Genomic DNA, 26636 nt, shown 5'->3' on the forward strand with positions numbered 1-26636 from the left:
GTGAATATAAAATATTTAACTACAGTGTTTTTCTTTTATTTTCCCTGACTGCAGCCATCAAATGTAACACATTGGTGTGGCAAAGCTGACTATTTGTGAAAATGTGCTTTGATTTGTTTGTTTGATAACTTGTGGTTAAAGCACCACTCAGCGAGTCAAAAGCTGCAAATGTACTTTGCAAGCACATCGGCACTTGCGGCCGTAAAAAGCACACTCTGGTTGACCACCTACTGTATATATTGATATTATGAGTGAAAAAAGAATAAATAAATCATGCAGTTATAAAGAATGGTGGATTAAAATGACTAAACATTGCATTAATTCCTCTGTGTTCTTATTCAAGGCCCATTTGAAAAAAAATCAGTATGCAGTTTATTTCCACATAGGAAAGTTGAAAATGTAAGATTCTGTGTGATTTTTCACACTATCATTCAAAAACCTCATCCGTAACACATTCTGCTGTGGTGTGAACATAGCATGTGTAATTCAACAGGGTGATGATTGGTTTTCTTCTCTCTGCTGTGTATCGTGTGAGAGGGTGTCTGCATCTCTTCAGCAAACCCTTCTTCAACTACAGTCTTCGTGATGAAAATAAGCAGGTGCTTCACCGTGTAGCACACCATTGTGCTGTGTCCCTACAATCTCTGTGATGGGATTCTCCATTAAATGAATGCATCTCCGTGACAGATCCACACTGCTCTGTGTCCCAGTCCAGCTGTGCGCAGCTGTTCCTATAGTCACTTCCTGACAAAGAATTATGCTCTCATTAATATTTAAGATTTGGCGTAGGCCGCTTGACGAATGCATTAATCCATGATTAATGCATGAGGATTGTGACCCGAGCCGTACCACACACTCCAGATAGGAACGCCCCGTTGCTCGGATTGACTGGATTGATTAATGATACCTGTATCTATGCTTCTTAATTCACACATGACTAGCAATAGAGGTTTTAGATCAAATTTTCTTCTTTTTAATCTAGTAACATTAGTCATAGCAGTCATGTACATTTTAATCTATAAGCTATACTCTTATGCATTTCATATTAAATTATAACGTAAAAATGTACCACACAGTGATCGAGCCCAGGATATGAAATCTCCTTGCCATTTCAATACCAGTGGAATAGAGATAAAGAGTCTGTTCTAGGAAAAATCCCTTGAATATGAATTTGAGCTTGAGTTAATCAAAAAATGATTTTTTTGCTCATGGTCTGCAAATCATTAAATAACATTCATTATGCAATATCACTCCACATGAGGCATTTTTGATTGAGAGGGCTTTTGTCTAAAGCACTTAAACACTGTAAGTGCTTCTCTATCTAAGCACTAATCTATTCTCAGAGAGCTGTGCAGGAGAACAAAAAAGACTGTGATCAAAGTGTGTTTTATCCCTGTTCCTCTGGTCTCAATGCGGCCTACATAAGAAGCCTACTCTTCTAAAGGGGTTTGTTATCTTAAAAGGGCTTTGATGAATAAAATAAATGAGAAAGATCAGCAGGATAGAAGAGGTAAGAACCTTAGGGCAATTGCTATTTACTTATGACGAGCATAATGTGTCTCCTGGTGGCCGGAAGTATGAAGTCTGTGATTATTTTGATAGTTATTTGTACCAGCCTGGCCTGTTAGTGGGTAGTTGAACTTGATTGTTGTGAATAGTTCACTAAATGTCACATTTTTGGTCTCTTTCAGGAAGCAGCCCATTGGACAGCCCACGTAATTTCTCTCCAAACACTGCGGCTCACTTCTCTTTTGTGCCAGCTCGCAGGTGAGTGACATCACAGGTCAAAGGTCGATCTCTTACACTTCATCAGAATATTATAATTCAAAACATTTAATCATAAAACACTCCACATTCTGTGAATGCGTTTTAATAGAACTTTCTGCAGTCCGTTAAACATTTTTTCAAATTAAAGTTTGAGGATGTAATATCGCTTAGATATTCTTGCACATATTGTTGTCATAGTTTGCTTCTCATCTGCTGGTTATTAAGCACCCCACTTTCAATTAATTTGTAATATCCCATAATCCTTCACTGTGGCTCTGAATAACGACACCAAGAATGTTAATGAGTGAATATGAATTGGTAATTGAGCAGCAAAAGATGGTAATGCTTTAACAACTGGAAGAGAACACACAGAGCTGATGACCTCGGGCTTAATTAAAAGGATTCGTTTGAATGTCAGCCATAGAGCAGGACCATTGAGTCATCCAGTGCAAAATACTCATGGACCAACAGTGCCACCTAATGGACACAGTACACACTCTGATAATGCAAGTGGTCATAGTGTGAGATAGGGCTGCACGATAAATGATAAAATTATAATCACGATTATTAATAACGATTATTCTATCCTGCTGGAAAAAAAACTGCTAAAACCACACTAAACTTAGCTGGTTTAAGCTGGTCTCCCAGCTTGGTCAAGCTGGTTTTAGCTTGTTGTTCCAGCTGGTCTCCCAGCCTGACCAGCTAAGGAAGTGGTCAAAACCCCTCTAAAACCAGCCTTCTGACCAGCAAAGACCAGGCTGGATGATCAACTTAAATCAGTCAACTAGCTTAGGCTGGTTTTAGTGTTTAATACAAAACTCATGGTTTTGGATGGTGTTTTGTCATCTGATTTCACATTACATTTGTTCGTAAATGAGGAAAAAGCCACTCAGATCGCACAGTAAATTTGCTCAAAGATCATTAATACATACTGAAAACTTACATTGCCATGTGATTTTTAACATGAAAACTGGTAAAAACTTTAGAAACTCTTAATACAAATTCCAACAATTCCAATTTATGTACATTTTTCACCAATGTATTGTCACAGGTAGGAAAATCGCATTTATTCCACAAACACAATAGATCCATTATTAAACTCAGTGAAAGTTTGATCATGGCACATTTGGTAACACAAACAGTACAAATGGCTTGTGAAAAAACACACACTAGCTGTATGACACTTTCATGTAAGCAGAAATCGCTGTGGAGAGATCGCTAATCTCCAGCACATGTATGTTTTCATATCATCATCAGTGCTTGTTCCACCATCAATGAGCATGCACAGGGTTGCCAGATTGCACGAATGAAAAAAAGCTCTGTTTTAGGGCTTAAAGCTCTTCAAATCTGGCAACCACAAGCATGAACACTAGTGAAGACTTGTTAGCATGCATTGTTTCAGGATAAATAACTATCCGGCCAATATCATGACGATTATTATTAATTAATCGAGGAAGATGGATATCGTTATCGAGATTAAAATATGATTAATCGTGCAGCCCTAGTGAGAGATACATTAGCTCAGTGCATACACACACATAGATGCCCTCACAGCATCACTTTTTAATGCTTTACTCTCTTCCATACAGCCATGGACACAGGGCTGACAGGTAATAATCGCCTACTTCCTTTACAACATCATTTTCTGTGTGTGCTTCCAGCATGGCTGTTTACACCAACCATCATGTTTCCATTTCATTAGAGATGACAGTCAGATCTGTTTAAAAACATCTCAGACAACTTCATGTATTTATCGGAATGATAAATTATTAATCATCCCACCTCGTTCAGCTGGATGGATACAAACAGCTTGACTGTGTGCTTAGAACTGCTATTTAATCTTCAAAAAATTTTCACATTCTTCTGTGCTTTGCATAAATCATTAAATTTTTCACCAATAAATAAAATAAAATACTTATAAGTAGTGGTTGACCGATATTGGTTTCTTGACAGCCGATGCCAATATCTTGGAAAGTTGGGTGGCCGATATAAAGCCGACAAAATTTAATTTTATTTGATTTAAGAAATTTTAAATCCTTTGAAAATTAGTTTATTGTTGAGAATGTGTCGTGTAAGTGCAGAGAGTTACTGATAACAATGGGTTTTATTGTATTTTGTCGCACTGCCCGTGTCCAATGTGGACACAGTACACCTAGTTATCTATTGTGGTAATTTGCAGGACGTGTCAAAAAGTTGTTGGTTTACATAAATAGCTGTATTCTGAACGTTTGACTCGTGTACGATCATTTTCTTCCAAATACTATATTTCTGAGCTTCTGGTACAATAATTGGACATTTCCAATCTGGCAACACTGTTTAGGGAGATTGTCGATCATGCGTCTCCAGTAAAGCTGATCTCTCCTCCTGTCAGCATTCAATTCGCACGGACTGACCACCACGCAGAGAACACTTGATCATGCAGGATACAAATGCACACTTCACAAGATCTCACAGCTGCATTCGACTAAGTTTGCAAGGTTTTTGAAATTAAAAGTTCATTAGTCATTCAAAGGTTTTGCGTATATAAATGCGCATTTGCTGAATGTTGACTGGAAACGAGAAAGTATTATAATGTTTGCCTCTATTACTAAAAATATAACCGCAATCATTGTAATACTTTTTGTTTACATTTTAATTCCTTTGTTTAACAGTTCTTTCTGATGATTATTAGACAGACTTCTGTCTATATTAGACAGAACTGTTAACTACGGCAGTGAACAAGAGGGAGGCTGCCATTCTCAGGGTCAAAATACGAACACATTGACCAAACAGAAAACATATCGGCTAATGCCGATATTTGAAAAATATCAACCGATATAACAGCCTTGGCGATATATCAGTCAACCACTATTTATAAGGAAAAATATGGCAACATTTTGTGTACAGGTTTTCTTGTGGAATATTTTTTCATCAGTACGATTTATGATTGTGTACAGTACTAATCAAAAGTTTGGTTTTGGTACATTTTATTAAATGTTTTTTGAAAGAACCCGCTTATGCTCACCAAGGTTGCATTTGTTTAATCAAAAATATTGTACAACTATTAATATTTAGAAATTTATCATAACTGTAATATCATAGAATTTAAAATAACTGTTCTCTATTTCAATATATTTTAAAATATAATTTATTCCTGTGATAGCGAAGTCCTCAGCAGTCATTAATCCAGTCTCCAGTGTCACATAATCCTTCAGAATTCATTCAGATTCAGAGGCTGATTTAATGGTCACTGAACATTTGTTATTATTATCAGTGCTGTGAAAAGGTGTGCTGCTAAAAGATTATTATTACTATTTTTTTTGCAATTCATTGATTGTTAAAAAATGACAAAATAACATGGTTTATTTGATATTGAAAACTTTCATAACATGAAAAATGTCTTTACATTCTCTTTGAATCAATTTGATGCACCCTTACTGAATAAAAGTATTAATTTCTTTAAAAAAATTATTCCTGACACCAAACTTTTGAACATTAGTGTGCTTATTTGTTTATTTGTAATTTGGCATTAAAATCCTTGCATCTCTGCACATTGCAATCAGGGGTCTAACAGATTAAAGTTCCTTATTTTGTCAAAGTAAAGGGACGCTGACAGTCTGTTAAATTCTTAATGTCAGTCTTTATTGGTTCATGTGTTTGAGCGATAATGAATGTATTGCTGTTTTGTGATATAAAGCCATCAAGCCATTGAATTCACACTGTGCTATTTGCATGAAAAGGCTTCATATGTGTATCTGCAATGATGATACACATAAGTTCCTTAGCGGGCAGCTTAACCATTATTGCAGATGCTTATGGCTCTTGTATGCAAGCCTTATTGAGCTGCATAGTTGAATGTGCTAATCATCTTTATTGTTTAATTGCCAGTTAATGTGGAGATTTTAATCTGTGGTGCTTTATTCTGCTCTGATTGTGTGATATTTTATCATTGCTCGTCTGAAAGCTCTTAAGTGCTGCTTATTTCTGCTGGTCCTTATTACTTTGAAGTACATCAGCAGTAATAAAAAAAAAGATTTACATTTTTCTGATATCCACTCTTGTAGGACGGACGGTCGCCGCTGGTCTCTCGCCTCTCTGCCCTCCTCTGGCTATGGAACCAACACCCCAAGCTCAACAGTCTCGGTGAGTGTCTGTGTGTGTTTGTACTTGTGTTCTTTCTGTAGTCCCTCTGTGTTGTATCTACCCTCAGATATGTGCATGTCTGTTTGGTATTGCATTTGATCCCAAGCCTTAACATTCCCAAAAGGTTTATCCTATTGACTCTACAGTGGGATAAACTCTAGCTACAAAGCAGCTCCCTTTAGCCTAAAGTGAAGCCAGTGGCTTCATATCAGTGCATTCACTTCAAAAGAGTTCTGTCCCCGAAAATTGACTGTAACTCAGTCTGGCTGTTGCTTTCATTGGGGAATCAGTTCAAACCGCACAAGCCCCATTAAAGTCTCTGCAGAAAGATTAAAAAGACATTTTCATGTTTAGCCCAATTTTTTTATTCTAAAGGCTGCAGAGCTTTTATTCAACTCTAAACACAAGGGGGGGAAACTACTGATTAAGAACAAATGTCATTTTTTTTAATTGGGTGAAGCTCACAAAAACTCTTAGGAAATGACCAGAAATAAGAAATTATATCAGAATGGAAATAGAGACTATTGTATGTCATTAAGATTTTTTTTTTCTTACAGTGTGACATTATTTTAATGGCAATTATCATTATGATTTATAGTAATTAGAATGCTTTTTTTTCTTTTGGTATTAAAGTAATAAGAAGTTAAATAATGTCACAATGCAGAGAGGCTTAATGGTCCTAAAATTAGGCTTCATTTCCTTTATGCAAAATAGAATTATTAATTTGAAATATAACCTAACATTTTATAAGTTGGTTATTTATAAAGCTATATTACGGCAACTTTTTAAGTTGTATTCTCAATATTTTTTTCCATTTGGCTTGAATGTTTTGAGGAAAAATGTCCTTCCAAGAGTCAATTTCAATCAACAACATTATGCCTACAAAGGCAGTTGATTGACAGTCAGGGCAGCCTATGCAATGCCTTCTATCCTTGTAATCCCTCCCTCTCTGCTTCTCACAGTCATCATGTTCATCTCAGGAGAAGCTGCACCAGTTGCCCTTCCAGCCCACTGCAGATGAGCTGCATTTCCTCACCAAACACTTCAGCTCGGAGAATATCACAGACGAGGATGGGAGAAGATCTCCAGCCATGCGGCCGCGCTCCCGTAGTCTCAGGTACAAACACTTAACAGATTCCCATTTCGCAGCAATCAAACATTGCCCTTCAAGTGAACATGATGTTGTGAGTTTGTGATGTCAGCTGGGCCCTCAGGCTCTCACTCATTCTCTTTTAAAGGCCAAATCATTAGCTCTGACAGGAAACTGCCACACCTCATTCTCTAGACTCCTGACTCCTTTAAGGTAGCCGATATGTTATTCAGCCTTTGTGCCCTTCACACTGATGGCTCTTCACTCCTCTGTCTTCACATTTCTTAATGCTTCTCTCTGTCTGTCAATGTGTCCAAGTCATATTTCACCCCAAAAAAATAAATAAATAACCAAATAACTTTTTGTTTGCATGAGAAATCTATTATTTTTCCATTGTGAAAGGAATTTAATGAATTAAGTCCACCAGTTAAAGTAAAAGTAACTTATATACTCAATATACAAGTTTTAAAAATACATTATTTTTAAATGGTTGTGTTGGTTGTACTGCCTATACTCTCATTTAATACTACATTTCTGAACATTTCCTGCTACTTTTGTGCTGTGATTAAAAAGTAAAAACATTACAATAATAAAACATTACAATAACAAGAAAAGGAACCGAATAATGAAAATTAAAAGGAAAACAATAATTAATTTCTACTTTAGTGCTGTGATTAAAAAGAAAAAGAAAAAAAACTGTACTACAATATTGAGATAATGTCTAAATTCATCATGTGAATGGTAGAGGGGAAATCTGGCTTTTCTAATGAAAATAATATTCAAGAAATATGTCACCCTATCCAAAATAAATACATAAAATCTGAATGGTCCTACAATAGGCCTCAAAACCTTTGTGAAATGTAAAATCTGTATATATTTTTTCTTTTGATTCTTATGTCAGACCTGGATTCTTCTTAGCCACTCTCTTTCTCTTAAAGGAGTAGTATGATTACTGTAGTAGTCACTCACACTTCTGCCCAGGACTTGACAGACTAAATCATTTCTTCCTCAATGCTCTAAAAGAGACCTCCTTCATGAGCTTCTTATCTGTAAACATATCTCTCTTCCACTTTCTTTCCCCTCTGGCTCTTTCTCAGTTAAGATGACTTATTCAGGAAGCACTGGCCTTGCCTCTTTTAGTATCTAGACACACTCAGCAGGGGGTTCAGAACTCCAGAATTATATTCATAAATATTGGATGAGATGATATGAGGTAGAGAGGTTTGCTGTTGCCACATCTTACAGATTACAGCTTCCCAGGATTATCCATTTCTACTGTTGAAAGAAGGGAAAGAAGGATGAAATGACTGGATGTAGGAGGAGGTAGAGGGGATTTGCAGGCAAAGCAAGAACTGGTTAATTAGAGATGAGGAAATGGAGCAGTATTATGCTAATTTCTTGCCCCGGACAGCAGACGTGCAGAGAGAATTGACAGGGACGCTTTTTCATGCCGTGGTCATACACGGTTCTCCATCATTCTTACTCTTTACATCATTTAACTCACTCAAACACACACTCGAGAAGTAATGAGCTCAACATACAGTGGTCACCATCCATCATCCATATGTCAAGTGATTTTGTAGCAGTAGCTGGAGATTAGAATATTATTTTAATAAATGCCTCAGCGACAGAATACATTCCTACTGGCTTTTTTCTTCTTCTTGAAATTACTGTTAATTTTGATTACACTTTCACATAATATTAAATGACTACAATGGTGTATGTGGCTTTGTTGGTGATGTCATCCAGTTGTGTGTGTTTGTGTTAGTGCAGACCACTCTGTCACGGCCAATTAACTAGCTGATTTCCCTGGTTTCCAGCTCCTCGGAGGGATTTAGAGGTCATTTCTGTGCTCAACTCTGACACGTTTACACACTATCTTCCCCTTCTCTCTCTCTGGCAGTCCCTTCCTTTGTTTGCCTTTTGTTCCATGTGATAGTATCCATCTCAACACTCAACACTCTCAACACTGATGTTTTGGGTGCTTTGGAGATTGCAGTCTTCATGCCCTTATTATATTCTAACATTATGATGTAAGTGTAGGTAAGCTATGTCAGTTTCATTCTTATAGTTGGGAATGTGTTCAAATATATTCCTCTTCTTTTATTCTTCTATTTCTTTTTATACTTGTTTTTTTTTTTTTTTTTAGTGAACAGTCTTTATTGTTTTGTCCCATTACAGATCACAAATGAATAGCTGTCCTTTCCTCTGTTATTTCCGGTATGACCCTGAACAGAACATCTACTTGACTTCAAATTATAATGAGAATCTTTTTACAAGGTCATTTCTTAAAAAATATGATGCTTTTTGGTGCTGCAAGGACATTTCTGCATCCATCAGAGAAAAATAATTACATTCACTAATTATCATCTGTCTGAATGCAGAATGTTATTGTGCCGCAGGAGGTTCACATTGATTTTTTGCACACACTAAATTCCTTATTTAATAAAAGTAGAGGATCGCTCTAAGGCAGTTTCTTTTTTTTTTCTTCTTTTTTTTCTTGTCTTTTCTCTCTACCTCATTCAGCAGGAGAAATATTCTCAGTGTGATTGTTAATGCAGCTCCCTTCGGCTGCAAATCAATCTCTGTCAGAGTTAACCTTTACCGCAGCCATGGTCGGATCGTAATTTCTGATTGAAATTGCTCTCAAGAAAGTTGAAGATTTGACTAGAATATTTCTCCCCGTCGCTTATTGTTACTGACATGCCTGTAGATGAGCCAATTTAATGTGTAAGTGTGTGTTGGCACATTTCTCAACAGCACCCTGGAGGTTGATCAGATGTGCTATGGTTAGTATGTTTTCATTGAGTCAGGAGGTCTAATATGGACCACAAGCCCTTCGATTGATGGCTTACAGCATTACCTCATCCTCGAGGTCACATGACCAGCTTACCTTTACTAACAGGAGTGACTCATGCGGTCCCAGCTGCATCTGTAAGCTGTGTCCCTGACTGAAACGCACACAAACTCGCTTATCTTCACAAGCTGTGTCTCTTAGTATTCCCTGTGGAGCGTCTCTGATTGAAGATGCTACTTTAACATGAATGAGGTTGGATATGTCAGAAAATACAGGTGCTCCAGTCTATCATCCACGTTAGATTACAGGTATAGGCCACCAAACAACATCTGCAAGAAGGGAGAGGGACGACATTAGTGTTGAAAATATGATTCGTTTAAAAAAAGAAAGACATCTAAGTCCCTTATTTTTGTTATTTCTCCACTCATTTTTGTTTCTGTATTTTCTTCTTCAGCCCTGGACGCTCACCCATTTCATTTGACCATGAGATCGTCATGATGAACCATGTCTACAAGGAGCGTTTCCCTAAGGTGAGGTCTAAAACTGATGAACTTGCACATCAACGGATATTGGATAGTCTCATTTTCAGAGAAAGAGGGGGGAAAAAGTCATAGAAGTTGATGAGTGGTCTTTATGAACTGAAGTATTTTGTTTTGATGCAAGAACAACACAAACAAATAAATAAATGTAACTAACAAAAAAGTGTTTATGGAAAAATGTGCAGTAACAAATTGTGGGTGGCTGGATGTCTCCGTTTCTCCATGGCTTGGCCTTTGTTTCAACCAAGCCCTTACCAGGACCCTTCTGTCCCACAGGCTACTGCTCAGATGGAGGAAAGGCTGGCTGATTTCATATCCTCCTCAGCTCCTGACAAAGTCATGCCTTTAGCTGACGGCGTCCTGAGCTTCATCCACCACCAGGTTATAGAATTGGCTCGGGACTGCCTGGACAAATCCCATGAGGGTCTCATCACCTCACGCTACTTCTACGAACTACAGGAAAACCTTGAGAAGCTACACCAAGACGTGAGTATGCAAAGATGTGGAGAGTATGTAAGAAGTTGTCAGCAAGGGTATTGACTCCTTGTCATGTAAGGTCTTTTTTGTGGATCCCTAAACATAAATCCATGTCTGCCAAAGTGGTGATGTCATCACATCAGGGCAGAGGTCGTCTCTGGACAGCTGGACTGTCATAAACAGCTCTATCTCATGTGAATTGGGTTCCCTGACGATTGTTCTTTCATCTGTTGGGTCTGTGGTCACCTGTCACATCTGCATTAGTCAGGATACAGGTCGCTGATGTCTTGATTAGCTCAGTTACATTGCCACAGGGGCAGTGTTATGACTCCCAGAGGTCCCATTCCAAATCCACAAATCATGTGTGTGTAGGAATGTTCCAGAGTGTGTGTTTGTTGTGTAGGGTTGGAATTGGGTGGGGGTTTGCAGCACCTTCCTGATTTTAATTTCACACTCCAGTAACCACCACTGGTGACGGATGAGTATCCCAGGCACCCAAGAGGAGGGATCGGGGCAGGAGAGAGAGAATGGGAGGGAGTGAGAATGGAAGGGAGGGATCAGGTCGGGTTTTCCCCTCTTTCTGTTGGTTGTCCATAACCATCCCGTAGCTGTTGCCTACCAGAATCGAAAATGTGCACATCATGATCTCATGCAGTCGCTGTGGCATCACCGCAGCCGTACTTGGCATTCAGGCGAGTAGGGATGACATCATCCAGCCCGTGCTAATTGGCTGATTTAGTTTGGGAGCTGATGGTGACAGGTGGGCCAGACGGGGATCGCGGTATAAACCGCATCTTCAGCAGGTGCGCTCAGAAAAGCATTCCCGACTTCTCCATTTAACGCTTCCTCGCTCACTGAGAGGATGTCCTGCGTTTCGTGGCAGAGGCGGCTGGAGGAAGAGGAGGTTCTTCAGCAGATTTTAGAGCGCTGGGAGCAGAGCTCGGTCAGAAACCATGTGGATCTAACAGTTGAGTTCCTGATTGTTTTTACTTTGAAGAGTTGCATTGAGTCAAGGTCATAGTCTGATAGCTGCTGTTTTATGTTGTAGAATTGTGGACACACAAGTGATATGACAATTTAACACTCAAAACATGGACTGTGACTAGAATATTTTTATGCCTGATGCTTCTTGTTTACTTTAAATTGTCAATTGTAGAAAGATTTATAAATATAGTATATGTCTATACATAAAACACAGAATTTAGTTATTAATGATCTACTAATTTTGATAACATTACCCTGATTAAAGTTCTACACTATTTTATATTGGGGGAAAAATATGCACAATTAAATTATTGCCAATATGTATTTAATATTGAGCAATAGCAATAAATTAACACAAAATCATTATTACTGGCTTATAACTGATATGGTACAGGTATATCATGCATCTCTATTTCGTATTGTACTATGTTATAGTAACAGTTCCATTCATCTTCTTTTTTTCTTTTGGTTTCTCTTTCTATAAGGTCTTTGTTCTTGTTAATAGGCTTTATTTATTAAACTGGACATTTGTCTTAAGGTCAGACTAGTTTTACCTTTTTAAATGACCAGTCTGTATCGTTCAGTCTCCCATGGTTGCATCATTAAAAAAACAGGAGCCAATCTCAAGGCCGGGTCACTTAAGTGACCTGGCTGGCACCATGAGGTTTGGCCCTAGAGGAATCCTGAGAATCCTCTATTGACCTTTTATATATATATATATATATATATATATATATATATATATATATAACTTAGTATAGAGTATCTCATTTGATCTAGTTTAAGGTAAGATAAAACCAGATCCCTCCCTCATCCTGTATCTCTCACTGCTGTTACTTCTGTCTGTCTATAGTGTATTTACTCAGTGCAGAGACCTTTTATTATACTGAGTGTGTGCAGTTTCATTACCTGTATAAATAATTCAGAAGCTGATTAGACATCCCCTGAGGTGGCAGTCCTGTCTGTCAGAGATGGCTCTATTACTGTCAGCCGGCTGTTTAACCATCAACTCTGAACGGCTCTTCTCTATTCTATTGATGAACTCTCTCCTTTCTGCTGCTTTACACTCTTCCTTTTTATGTACTCTCTTTGTACACCTCATTCAATTATCTCTTGTTGTAGTGCTTTGAGTGTCAAAAATCTCTTTGCTTCCGACTCATTCGTCACTGGGAAAGCGGAAGGTCAAGTTAAAAGCATTACATTGTAGTATATAATATTCCACCCAGTGTGCTATAATATGTATCTTATATGTATTGCTCATTTTGACAAATGTAGATTATTAGTGTTCATTTCATAAAAGTACACACTGAAAACTGTGATTAGTATGTTGGTATGCTATTTCAAATCTGTTGTTTTTTTCTGTTTGTTGCCAGGCTCATGAGCGTTCAGAAAGTGGGGAGGTGACATTTGTCACCCAGCTGGTTAAAAAGCTGATGATTATCATCGCCCGTCCCGCCCGTCTGCTGGAGTGTTTGGTAAGCACTGATAATTTAAAGGAGTCTAATCTGGACATTATTTGTACCGAGGCTTCAGAGCAATCTGCCGTACCATAGTTAATGAAGCACATGCTAAGCACCATATAATTAAAATACTAGATTTGCCTTGAAGAATGTGCATGTTAAATCAAGGCCACATTGTAAAGCTTCAAAATACATAGTGATTTGTCAGATTTGCTGCATTGTTAAAAAAAAAAATTAATCACGCCAGGCATTATGTAAACACATGTAAACACAAAAGCTGGCTACCACAAGAAGCAGCAGGTCTCCGTGTCTGTGGCCACATGTGTATTTTGAGTAATCTGGTGCATTCGGTAGTATGACAACATACAGTACAGCTCAGCACTGATGGACTAGCAGCTGAGAGAGCAATGAGCTGTTAAACTATTCTGCTTCATGTGTGCACAATGCATCCCAAATACCTCAGTGTGGCACCTGGACCCAAACCTGCCTCAATAAGCACATGAAAAATATTCTAAAGTGCTCATTAAATTAGGGACAGCTAATGGCCCTTGCTGGGCCGTTTGTTTGGCTCTTATTTTATTTATATTCTTAAATTATATTTTGTAAAAAATACTTTATATGTAGAATTACTTTAACTATTTGTGTGAATGCCCTAAATAAGAGGACCTTTTAGCCTGTTACAAAATGTTGAAGAAGTCCTATGATTATAATGATTATAAATATTTGTCTGGAATCAGGATTCAAGAAACAAGTAATAGGTTTATCATAATTTGACAATTTAGTTCTAAAATATTTGATGTTTGATCTATTCAGGGTTCCCACTCTTAGCCAAATCAAACTCCAATTCAAAGTCAAATTCCCTGACTTTCCCTGACTAAAAAGCTGAATTTCCATGACCTGTAATGAACAGAAAAAAGGCAGCTGTTGTTCTCCTTCTCCCATATTTCTTAGTTTGATAGTAGTTTTACAAACTTAACTGTTGCTTTTCTGACACCCCCCCCCCCAAAATAAAAAATTAAATCCCTTACTTTTGATGTCTAGAATATACCTTTTTAAATTCCATGATATTCCAAAAATTCCATGTGCTGAACCATGTCTATTCCAGACAGCATCAGAAATGTAAAAAAAAAATATTTTCCAATACCTTAATGTAATTATAGAGTAACAGATTTTAATATTCATATCATGTGAACCTAAAATACTCCCTAATTCACCCTATGTGTTGTAGGAGTTTGATCCAGAAGAGTTTTACCACCTGTTAGAGGCTGCTGAAGGTCATGCTAAAGAAGGTCAGTGCATCAAGTCTGACATCCCTCGATACATCATCAGCCAGCTGGGCCTCACCAGGGACCCCCTTGAGGGTAAGAACACTACTTACAGTGGCCTCAAAAGCATTTGAACAGTAGGCTACACTTAAAAATTGTATGAGATATTAAAAAATAAATAAAAATCAGACCATGTGGCATCTGCAGAAACAAATGATATTTGTTTTGATATTTTATTATCTTATACATTGATACATTTTTAGGTGTAGCATAAGTGTCCAGAAGCTTTTGGGGATTGTATGAAGCAACTCTGTTATTAGGTTTGTTGTAATAAATCAGGAACCACAATGACATTTATGTTGTTTTTCAATGACATCTGTTTGCTTCTTTCACTCTCGCTCTCTAGAAATGGCACAGCTGAGCAGCTATGACAGCGGTAACCCTGAAACGCCAGAGACAGATTACACAGATGTGAGTAATAGAATTGAGTCTTCAGTAGAATTGAGTCTTTAATACAGGGGTCACCAATCTCGGTCCTGGAGGGCCGCTGTCCTGCAGAGTTTAGCTCCAACCCCAATTAAACACACCTGAACCAGCTAATCAAGATCTCACTAGGCATACTGACTTTCAAACAGGTGTGTTGTAGCTAAACTCTGCAGGACAGCGGCCCTCCAGGACCGAGATTGGTGACCACTGCTTTAATAGGTTTGAAGTCTTAAATGACACTATTGATTGTATATAATAACATTCCACTAAGACCAAGTGCTTGTGTTTATATGCAGAGTCGAGGAGCCACTGTACAACCACTCCAGCCTCAGCCTCAACCCAAAACTAAAACTCCACGTGAGGAAGACTTTGAGACCATTAAACTCATTAGTAATGGAGCCTATGGGTAAGACTTTAGGATTTCACTACTGCAGCAATGAATGAAATACCTAAGACCTTTGAAATTTGTAATTATCTAATTGGCTCTCCACCACTCTTTAATAATCATAGCGTCATAGAGAAGGCTGTTTCAAGCTCAATAGTAATACATGTCTCTCTCCACTCAGGGCTGTGTTTCTGGTGAGGCATAAGGAGACCCGTCAGAGGTTTGCCATGAAGAAGATCAACAAGCAGAACCTGATCCTGCGAAACCAGATCCAGCAGGCCTTTGTGGAAAGAGACATCCTGACATTTGCAGAGAACCCTTTTGTTGTCAGCATGTTCTGCTCTTTTGAGACAAGGAGGCATCTTTGTATGGTTATGGAGTATGTGGAGGGTAAGAAACACTCTTTGTGGAGGGTGACTGTGTTCATGTAGGATTACAGTGTAGGATACAACACAGTAATGCTGAAGTTGAAAGTGTTTATTTGTGTGTCTGAAGGTGGGGACTGTGCCACTTTGCTGAAGCACATTGGGGCTCTGCCTGTGGACATGGCACGCATGTACTTTGCTGAGACTGTTCTAGCACTGGAATACCTTCATAATTACGGCATCGTGCACAGAGACCTTAAACCTGACAAGTAAGTACATGTAACACCAAACCACAGTGTCTGTAGTTGACATTGTCGTCAATTTATGGGGCTTTATTTATCCTTTAAATTCCATTTTACTTTATACGAATATAAAACATGCTTGTTAGGCTGCAACAGATCACTTGTCTTTGCCACGGCGCACTAGTGTGCCATGACAGGTCGTCTGGTGTGCCGTGGAAAGTTATCAGAAACCTTTTTTATCTCTATTATATTTCATTATTATTATTTAAAATCAGTGCTATGGGTCATCGTTATGTCTGTTTGTGGGGTTTTCAAATATTTAACCAATGAAAAGCATTCAAAAGAGCTTGTGACTAAACCTCTTAACGCCATTGGATCATCAAATTCAGTCAAACCTCATAACTCCACCCCACCTCCATTCAGAATGAAGTGCCACGACACAACTCACAGACTGACGACTACTACTTCACAATGAAATGGCAAATGGTGGCATAGGAGATAGGAACACAGGGCAGGGGGGCCCCTGAATAACAGGACGGGGTGCGTTGAAAAAAGGAAAATCATGTGTTGATGATAGCAAGAGATATTGTCAAAAGCATTAAATATTGTCATTAAGAGTATATTTAAATTTCCAATTAATGTAGGCTTGTTACATTTTGGCTATTATTACTAGGTTACTTTTATTATTAAATGAATATTACAATTAATTTGCTCTGCAATAATTTCTTTTTTGATTAAACTTTATTGTCCTCAAGGGCAATTCTTTGTGTAGACAGCAGTATACACATACATATAACAACACAACACACAAATTACAATAAATCATTTAAAAACCTAATTGCAGCAGGTATAAATGAATTTCTATATCTATTTGATTTACACAAGGGGAGTTTAAATCTCCGTCCTGAAGGAAGTAGTTGAAGATCAACACACAATGAATGAGTGACATCGGAAAGGACTAACTGGCCCTTCCTAGTCGTCCTATGCTCATAAATTTGTATCATAGTCCTTAATTCGATCCCCACTATCTTACTGCACATTATAACTATGCTTGACAACTTCCTCCTATTCTTAACATTAAGATTACCATACCAACAAATACTAGAAAAAATTAAAACCGCTTCAATAAAACAAGTATAAAACATTTTCATGAAAGAAACATCCATGTTAAAGGATCGAAGTTTCCTTAGAAAATACATACGCTGAAGAGCTCTTCCTCTAATAATATCAGTGTTTGCCTCAAATTGTAATTTATCATCAAGTACAGTCCTTAAATATTTGTACTTGGTAACCACTTCTACCTGATGTCCCTTTATGACAGAGCTCTTCTTACGGAAATCAATGAACATCTCTTTTGTTTTCGAAGCATTAATATTTAAAAATGAAGCATCACACCATTGGATAAAATGATCTGTCACTGGACCAGAATCTGATTCAAACTCATTAAGAAGAGACACAATCACGGAGTCATCCGCAAATTTAACAATGTGTCTTCCATTAAAAATACTACGGCAATCGTCAGTATATAAAGAAAACAAAAGAGGGGACAAAACGCAACCCTGTGGGGTACCTGTGGAAGACATTAATACATTCGACAACACTCCATTGACACATACTCTTTGTGATCTATTGTTTAAAAAAATCCACCAACCAACGCACAATTTTTAAATCTAAATGAAAATTATCTCTCAATTTCTTTGCCAAGATAAAAGGCTGAACACAATTAAAAGCAGAAGAAAAATCAATAAATAGCAAATGTACATGATTTTTTTTTTCCTTCCAAATGTCTTAAAATCATATTCAGTAGGGTACAAGTGGCGTCATCAACAGTGTTGGGGAGTAACTAGTTACATGTAACGGCGTTACATAATTTAATTACAAAATTATTGTAACTGTAATTAGTTACAGTTACTACGAAAAAATGAGTAATTAAATTACAGTTACTTATGAAATTTTTAACGATTACAAAGAGGATTACATTTGAATATTTACACACATCCACCTACAGATTTAACTGATTTCTTTCCCAAATTGCACTGACTATTCTGAGACATACCGCCCTAATAATTTCCGGGATGCGGAAACACAGTCTGTTTCGTAGAATCCAGTCATAAAAAACTAAATGCCTAACGCGAACAGAATATGCCACATTTTGGATGACTAAATCAAAAGTAGGTCAGTACACTTGAATCAAAACATGACATGGACTAGTGTCTGTGAATATTAAGCCCAAAAAATGCAATATATGACTTGCACATTCTGCCTGTCTGTGGAAATCAGGCGCGGACTGGACACCGGGAGAACCGGGACAATTCCCGGAGTCCTGGCAGCCGATTTTGCCCCACTATTTAATATCATTATTGTATACTAAAGCGATCATTTGCGAATTCGCCATTTGATAATGAAATCTCTAAGTCATGAAGTGTTAGTGATGACTCGCGCGCTCTCCGCGCCTCCGCCAAACGGTTTGGATCAGACTCAGAGTAATCAATGCAAGAGAGAGAGAGAGAGAGAGAGAGAGAGAAGAGTGGACTGTGGAAGCGCATAGCTGGAGCAGAGAAGCAGAACTACTGTTCAGGGTTTCAGGTCAGTTTCATCTGTAATGATGCTTTTTTGTCTTTGTTTTTTTATTTAATTAATCAAGCAGCAGCACGTTGCTCATCAGTCATCACTCAAAATACTATATAAAGGACATCATTATTATCTGTTGTAATGTTACAGTAGTAATATAGCTGAAAAAATTCAGATTTTTTTATAGGTTTAGGGGGAGCTACGACAGACAACAACACAACCCTTACGAAAATTAACATTTTAATATTTAACTATAAATCCAGAGAAAATGGTTACTATTGTTTAACTGTGGTAACCAAAAATGTAAAATTATTTTACAAATGTATTTATTTAAAAATAAATACAAATCCATTTGCAAAAAAACAAAAACAAAACAAGGTTATTTTACTTTTATATAGGCTAATAAAAGCATGGTTAATTTTTGTAAGGGAAAAACATGACTCCTGTACAGTATTAGGATTTTTCTATAAAGATATTGTAGTATTGTAGAGTATTGTATTGTAAAGTATAGTTTTGTTCAATCTTGAGTATTAAAGTCATGAGAGAGATGGATAACAGGGCAAAATAAAGAGACTGAAGAGAAAAATAGAAGTGAAGGTGCAGTTCAGGAGAGAACTTTTAATTATTTTGCATGTCCCCAAATTAAAGATTTAAACCTTTTTTTATGTCAGGTCCATACAAAAAAATAGTATTGTCCATGAATTTGTTTGTATGAGTTTGAATTTTTCAGAATTTTTTTCCAGTCCGCCCCTCCTGTAAATTAATGGCAAAGACATGGTTTCATTTACTACACATAGGCCTACTGAAGCTCGCAGTGTTTTCAACCTCTGCCGCCTCAATATAGGAGTACACGAGCACATAAACATAATTTCTAGAACTGCTCTGTGTCACTTCATGTGCATTTTACTTATTTTGAGAAAACTATCATCATATACAAAGAGACAGCAGTTTAAAAAAAACACCAATGTTTCAGGAGTTTATTACACAGAATGCGTCACATGCTTATTAGATAAATGTATTTAAGTTGATGTATATGCTTTCATTTATTATTCTTTAATTTTCACAAATTTAGAAAAGTAATCAAAAAGTACTCAAAAGTAATTAGTTACATTACTTTAATAAAGTAATTGAAAAAGTTACACTACTATTACATTTTAAACAGGGTAACTTGTAATATGTAACCTATTACATTTCTAAAGTAACCTTCCCAACACTGGTCATCAACTCCTCTACCAGATCTATATCCAAACTGCATAGGGTCAAGTGCTAAATGTGTTGAGGCTAAAATCTCCTCCCTTATTATTTTTTCAAAAGATTTCATAACCAAAGAGGTTAATGCAACAGACCTATAATCTTTAAGAGAAGGAGAATTTCTTTTTTTTCGAAATTGGCACCACAATGGCATCTTTCCATAGACGAGGGACTTTAGAAAGTTTTAATGATTCATTAAAAATAAATGAATAAATCCCTGAAAGCTGCTCTGCACAATTCCTCAACAGCCTACCACCAATATGATCAGGGCCTGGACTTTTCCCAACCTTAACCTGACCAAAACAACTATGTACATCAGCCTTATTAATTTGAAATTTAACAGTAGTATTCTGAGTCACTGAATTCCCACAATAATCAGATAAATCTTTTGAAAAGTCATGATTATCAAAACGTGTGTAAAAAGAGTTAAAATCATCAGCTAATTCATGATCAGATTTCCCTCCTAAAGTAATACATTTATTCTTGTTTAATTCCAATTATAGACTTTACTCCATCCCAGGCTACATGAGACTTCCCATTTGTAAACATAGTTTCTATCTTTTCCTTATACCGTAATTTTGCAAATTTCACCTCATTTCTAACTAGTTTGTTAGCCTCATTGTACTGAATACTATCACCTTGTTTAAAATAAATATTCCTTCAATGAATCGAGTTTTTGACATGTTTAGTGATCCAAGGCTTATTATTCGTAAAAAAGGTTTCTTTTGAATTACCAAATCTTCACAAAATACAATATAATTGGTCACAGTTTCATTAAGATCGTCTACATCAGTACACTCGGATTTAAACAATTCCCAGTCGGTACATTCAAAGCATCCCCTCAACTCTTCAATTGAGTCTTCAGACCACACAGGAACTAATCTCTTCTCTGTTTTTTCCCTTTTCAAGGTAGGTTTATAAACAGGGGCCAGATAAACAACATAGCGCATATGTTCATAGCGCATCACCGCATAACTGACACACTGTGAAGATGATAAAAGATTAGGCTATTAGCTTAGGCTAGTTCTCATTGAAAATGTTTTAAAAATGTATTTTAAAACAGGTCTGTTATAGCCTACAATGAATTAAAGGTCTAAAGACTAAATAAAATTGGTAACACTTTCAAAAACACGAAAATACGTCAACACGAAATACGTTTCTTCTCATTGTTTTCACTATGTACGGGCTACAAGAGAAACATTAAGGATATAAATTAAAACAGTTATACATTACATATTAAGTAGGGGATTTGTCTCTCGTCGTCTCAGAGAGAATATGCGCCGTTAATTTGTGCGTCGTCAGATGACGAAAGCACTGTTAGTTTTTAACTTTCCCTTTCATGGTGAAAGTCGTTCACCGGCATAGAGTTAGGTCTTACACAAATTTTACATGTTGCTTGTATGATATTTACAATATTGATACAATATAATGATACAAAATATTTACAATATTGAGACACCCCACCACTACAACCCATGCGACTTGTGGTTCCCAGAGGGGGTTTAAAGAGCAGAGAAGAGTTGTAGCATTTGCTGTCCAGTTATAGGCAATATACTTTTCTGTGTTTTAAATATCCTGTGCATAGTGGTTCATTATTTATATCATGAGATTTTGTTCAAATGTATTAAACAACAGCTGAAACAGAGCACCCATATAGCTACAATAAACTTTATAACCTACAAACTGATGAAAACGTAATGCAATTAATTAAATGCTTCAGATGTGGCCGTTCTAATGATGAAAAAAACATAGATCTCCATTATTTGGTTGTCAAAAACCTTGTTAAATCCATTTAAGTATGATTTTCTGAAATTAATTGCAAGTGTCTGATCATACATAAAGCCAAAATACCAACTCTGATGATGCTTATGCTTAGTGGTGGTGTGCCTGTGCCGCGGCAGAAAAAAGGTTGGAAAAAAACTGGTTTAGACACCTTTTTAGATAAATAGATGGCCTTTTCATATTCACTGATGTCTGAATAAAGAATGGGTTTTTCAACAGTCTCCTGATTACTTCAATGGGACACATCAAACTGACAGATTTCGGCCTGTCCAAGATTGGTTTAATGAGCTTAACAACCAATCTATATGAGGGTCACATTGAAAAAGACACCCGAGAATTTCTGGACAAGCAGGTACAGAGACTTTTTGCCTCTTACATTGTTATTTATTGATTTATTAAAAGGAAGCTGTGTAAATCTCAAATCTCTTTCTTTCTCTCTCCAACAGGTGTGTGGTACTCCTGAATACATAGCACCTGAGGTCATTCTGAGGCAGGGCTATGGAAAGCCAGTGGACTGGTGGGCCATGGGAGTCATCTTGTATGAGTTTCTCGTTGGATGTGCTCCCTTTTTTGGGGATACACCTGAGGAACTGTTTGGACAAGTCATCAGTGGTTAGTGTTAAAAATATTTAGTGTTAAAAATATTATTTCCTTAAAAATGTCATAATGAGAAACATGATGTATACACTATACAAACATAAGTGCCCAAACATTTGACTTGTAGGTATATTAATTAATTTATCATTATAAGTCTCACTTTCCTTATCAGTGTAATCTGCTTTACCAGTCTTTAATTAATTTTGGAAAACTTAATACACTCTAATACACTCTAATACACTATACTTTAATACACACAAAATTAAGACTGTTCTTGTTTAATCTAAGATATCAAAATACTCTGATTAAAAAAAAAAAAAAAAACTCTGTGAACCTAATTCTGTTGTTGAGGGGACTTTCAGAAATATGATTCGGTATGTGTGGTTCAATAGATGAGATAATCTGGCCAGAAGGTGATGAAGCTTTGCCTCCGGATGCTCAAGATCTCATCTCCAAACTACTGCGGCAAAACCCTCTGGAGCGTCTGGGAACAGGTCCTCTAGCACACAAACTAAAACTTACTTACACATACTCTGACTTCCTCTGGTTATGTCTTAAAAGAGTGACTTGACTGATCTGCTGAGATTAATAGTATATGAATAAACCTGAACAGAAAGAAGACTTAAATGCTATCCTCTATCTCTGTTTTTGAGAAATATTTGAAGAGATGTTCTCTCTCCCTGTCTCAAAGGGAGTGCGTTTGAGGTGAAACAGCACCGTTTCTTTACTGATCTGGACTGGAACAGTCTCTTGAGGCAGAAGGCAGAGTTTATTCCTCAGCTGGAGTCGGAGGATGACACTAGCTACTTTGACAGTATGTATTCAGGCTGCAGAGATTGTAGAGAAATTTATAACAAGACACTCTATTCTCTACCTGTAATACAGATGAACACAACATGGGCCTATATTTTCTAAAACCCTATTTGAAATTTCTTTCTTCAACCCTCTAGCACGCTCAGATCGGTATCATCACGTAGACTCAGAGGAAGAGGATGACACAAATGAGGATGACCATTTGGAGATCCGTCAGTTTTCCTCCTGTTCACCACGATTCAGCAAGGTGTGAAGTAACACATGCTTACACTCTTAACAACAGCAAAAGTACTGCAGTATTGCTTTTTCTTCTGTTTCTGTTTGCCTTTTAACTTAATCTGTCTTCTCCTCTTCATCTCTACCTGTCGGTCTGCCTTTTTCAGGTATATAGTAGTATGGAGCGTCTTTCCTTGCATGAAGAGAAGCGCACCCCTCCTCCCACTAAGCGCAGTCTTAGTGAAGAGGGAGGAGAGCGTATTGATAATCTCAGTGGCCTGAAGTCTCGAGACCGGAGCTGGCTGGTGGGTTCACCTGAAATGTGAGTGAATAACCTGAAATGATTCTGATAAACAAATAATAAATTATTTAGTCATGTATTTTTTGAAAAATATATTCACTTTTTGTTCAACATGGTGTAATGAACTGGACATTTGGGCTTTTGTAGCCTAAGGAAGCGACTCTCTGTTTCTGAGTCATCTCACACCGAGAGCGACTCCAGCCCGCCTCTGACCGTACGTCGACGCTGCTGCTCGGCCATCATCGAAATGCCTCGATTTGCCATTTCCAGCGAAGAGGATGATGGTGTGGGGGGTAGGAAGACCCCTGTGAGGGGCCCTCGTGGGGAAGATCTGCCTCAGGCCATACCAGAGCTCCCTGTGGAGAGAGAACTCAGGCTGGATGAATCGCCAACAACACCAGGGTCCACTTCCAGCCAGATCAGCCAATCCACAGTCACACGTCAGTCTTGAATTATTCTGGGGACTAGTATCTGTTCTAGCTTTAGTTGAAAATTGTTACAAATATTTTTAAGACAGTTAATAACACAAATAACATAAAAAATAACATAAAAATGAATGGGATTTATTATTTTAAATTACACCATATTGGGCCATTCTGATAGTTTGCTATTTTCTGTAGTAGTATCTCTGCTAATTTTTTTGTGTGATTTCAGCTGGTAGTTCTGGTGACGTGTTGGATCGAGCTTCTCGCTACAGTGCTGAAGGATCTGAAAACTCTACTCCTAAAGCCATCAGTGATTTGGCAGCTCGTAGAGCTCGCCACAGACTGCTTTCAGGAGATACAGAGAAACACACATCACGTCCACTTAACAAAGTTATCAAGTCAGCTTCAGCAACTACCCTCTCACTTATGATCCCTGCTGGTAAAGTCAAGAGTTACAATGATCATTGTAGTTTTGCCATGCAAAATTTTTTTTTTGTTGCTTCTTAAACAACAGGATGACATATGTCGATAGGTTAACAATCCTAATTCTTCTGCTATCCTTATGATTTGTTGATAGAAATATTGTACCAGGACCAATATGGACCATGTCTTACTAGTAATTTGTTTGGATTGGGTGTATCTATCTTTTAGAAAAAAATTTATGTGATGGACTGTCACACTTTAACTGTAGCACTATTTCTTTTTTCTTTCAGATCACCACGGTGCCTCTCCTCTGGCCAGTCCTATGTCCCCTCACTCTCTCTCGTCTAACCCTTCATCACGTGACTCCTCACCCAGCCGAGACCTGTCCCCAGCTGTCTCTAGTGTCAAACCTGCCATAGTCATCAACCGAGCGGGCAAGAAATATGGTTTCACCCTGCGTGCCATCAGGGTTTACATGGGAGACACAGACATATATACTGTGCACCATATGGTCTGGGTGAGTATGGCAGATTCTGTTATTCTTCATGATGCAGTTAGACTGCACCAATTTGTGGTTTTGAGTAAGGTTGGCTACCGAAACACATATGTAACCAGTATGTACTAGAACCGAATCAGAACGCAGATTTCAGTACCTTATTTCGGAGCCACTTAAGTACTTGAGCGATCGATTGAAATATAATGCACAACTCGGGAAATGAGAGCATCCGAGGAGAACATGAACGCAACAATTATACTTGCTTTAATGGCAGCAGGTAGATACCATTAGCTAGCTAAGCTAAACATTCTTAAATTAAAATGCTTAAAGCTAAACTTCCCTTGTAATGACTTGCAGTGAGAATTGTTTCTAAACCTGTTGTCCAACAAAAGAGAACACTATAACATTTTTACTCCACAACTGCTTCCTTTTGTGATCTGATGTGGCTTCTTGTCACAGAATAAGGCAGAAAATATGCACTGTACTGAAAAAAGCATATGGTAAAAAGGCTATGTTGATTAGCAATGGATTATAAATATACTTAATTATGATGAAAATGCCAAAGATGACTTGAATAACACAAATAAACTACATTGTCGCAATTAAATGTTTATTGTCTTTTTGTCATTCAAAATGTTTATATCTTCCATTTACTCAGTTACAGCAATAGCAATGCCTTTGTACATATTAGGGATTTACTGAGTTCTATTCCTTCTGTGATGCACATGTGGAGTATCTGCGCAAGGGGGCCCTCTGGCATCTACTATGAATGAAACGTATATTATATGTGTTTATAGTGCTCAATAATGGCCAATCCATCCTATTTTGGGTCTTTTTTTTTTCTTTTTTTTTAATAAAGTATAGGTTCAGGCACTGGTACTAATTAAAAAGTATCAATTTGGCACCAGTATCGTAAAAAACCCCAAATGATACCCAATCCTAGTTTTGAGTGCTCTAACATGTGGCTTTGCAGCACGTAGAAGCTGGGGGACCTGCTCATGAGGCTGGACTGAGAGAGGGAGATCTCATCACGCATGTTAATGGAGAGCCTGTCCATGGACTTGTGCATACAGAAGTTGTAGAGCTCATTCTCAAGGTAAATTGGCAGCCCTAATCTGATGAGCATCGTTGCTTTAGAAATGATAGATTTTCAGATTAATTACTTTTTATGTTGCAGAGCGGCAGTAAGGTGTCCATTTCTGCAACGCCCTTTGAGAATACATCAATTAAAGTTGGCCCTGCACGCAAAACCAGCCACAAATCCAAAATGGCCCGGCGCAACAAAAGAACCAAAACCAGAGAAGGACAAGACAGGTGAAGCCTAACGTTTACCATCAAATCCAAAAACTTAAGTCATACAAAGTTCTTCCCATTTCAGTTCCTCAGACTTACATTTGCTGTGCCATTTATGGTTTGTATATACTTGTATATCCACTACAGTAAGAAGAGGAACTCCCTGTTTCGTAAGATCACCAAGCAGGCGACCCTTCTCCACACCAGTCGTAGCCTGTCCTCTCTGAACCGCTCAGTCTCATCAGGTGAAAGTGTCCCAGGGTCTCCCACGCACATGTCCCCTCGTTCACCCACACAGGGCTGTCGTTCCACACCTGACTCTGCCCACTCAGGTGAAGCTGCATACAAACTAATGCCAATATGATTTTGATGCATGTAATGTCATGTCAAATCATGTTCTCATTTCATTTAACGTTGTCATCTACATACAATATTGTAATTAGTTCCCCATTATCAAATCATGATCATAAACTTTCTCTTTCTCTAATG

General features: G+C 37.6%; 1 protein-coding gene across 2 annotated transcripts in view; it reads left to right on the top strand.

Annotated features, from left to right (window-relative positions):
* mast2 (microtubule associated serine/threonine kinase 2) overlaps window positions 1–26636 on the top strand; it is a 169879-nt gene that overhangs the window by 139898 nt on the left and 3345 nt on the right. For both annotated transcript variants that reach the window (XM_059570961.1, XM_059570960.1), the window contains 24 exons: window positions 1692–1767; window positions 3357–3377; window positions 5811–5889; window positions 6852–7006; window positions 10231–10306; window positions 10592–10801; window positions 13150–13251; window positions 14465–14597; window positions 14908–14972; window positions 15284–15393; window positions 15554–15762; window positions 15868–16006; window positions 21803–21935; window positions 22030–22195; window positions 22573–22674; window positions 22872–22994; window positions 23131–23240; window positions 23377–23531; window positions 23658–23950; window positions 24165–24374; window positions 24649–24875; window positions 25828–25950; window positions 26032–26168; window positions 26295–26479. In XM_059570961.1, coding sequence (XP_059426944.1) covers window positions 1692–1767; window positions 3357–3377; window positions 5811–5889; window positions 6852–7006; window positions 10231–10306; window positions 10592–10801; window positions 13150–13251; window positions 14465–14597; window positions 14908–14972; window positions 15284–15393; window positions 15554–15762; window positions 15868–16006; window positions 21803–21935; window positions 22030–22195; window positions 22573–22674; window positions 22872–22994; window positions 23131–23240; window positions 23377–23531; window positions 23658–23950; window positions 24165–24374; window positions 24649–24875; window positions 25828–25950; window positions 26032–26168; window positions 26295–26479 — 3339 coding nt within the window. The remainder of the gene's footprint in view (window positions 1–1691; window positions 1768–3356; window positions 3378–5810; window positions 5890–6851; window positions 7007–10230; window positions 10307–10591; window positions 10802–13149; window positions 13252–14464; window positions 14598–14907; window positions 14973–15283; window positions 15394–15553; window positions 15763–15867; window positions 16007–21802; window positions 21936–22029; window positions 22196–22572; window positions 22675–22871; window positions 22995–23130; window positions 23241–23376; window positions 23532–23657; window positions 23951–24164; window positions 24375–24648; window positions 24876–25827; window positions 25951–26031; window positions 26169–26294; window positions 26480–26636) is intronic.

The sequence above is a fragment of the Carassius carassius genome, chromosome 17 (genome assembly GCF_963082965.1).
Source record: "Carassius carassius chromosome 17, fCarCar2.1, whole genome shotgun sequence".
Classification (NCBI taxonomy): domain Eukaryota; kingdom Metazoa; phylum Chordata; class Actinopteri; order Cypriniformes; family Cyprinidae; genus Carassius; species Carassius carassius.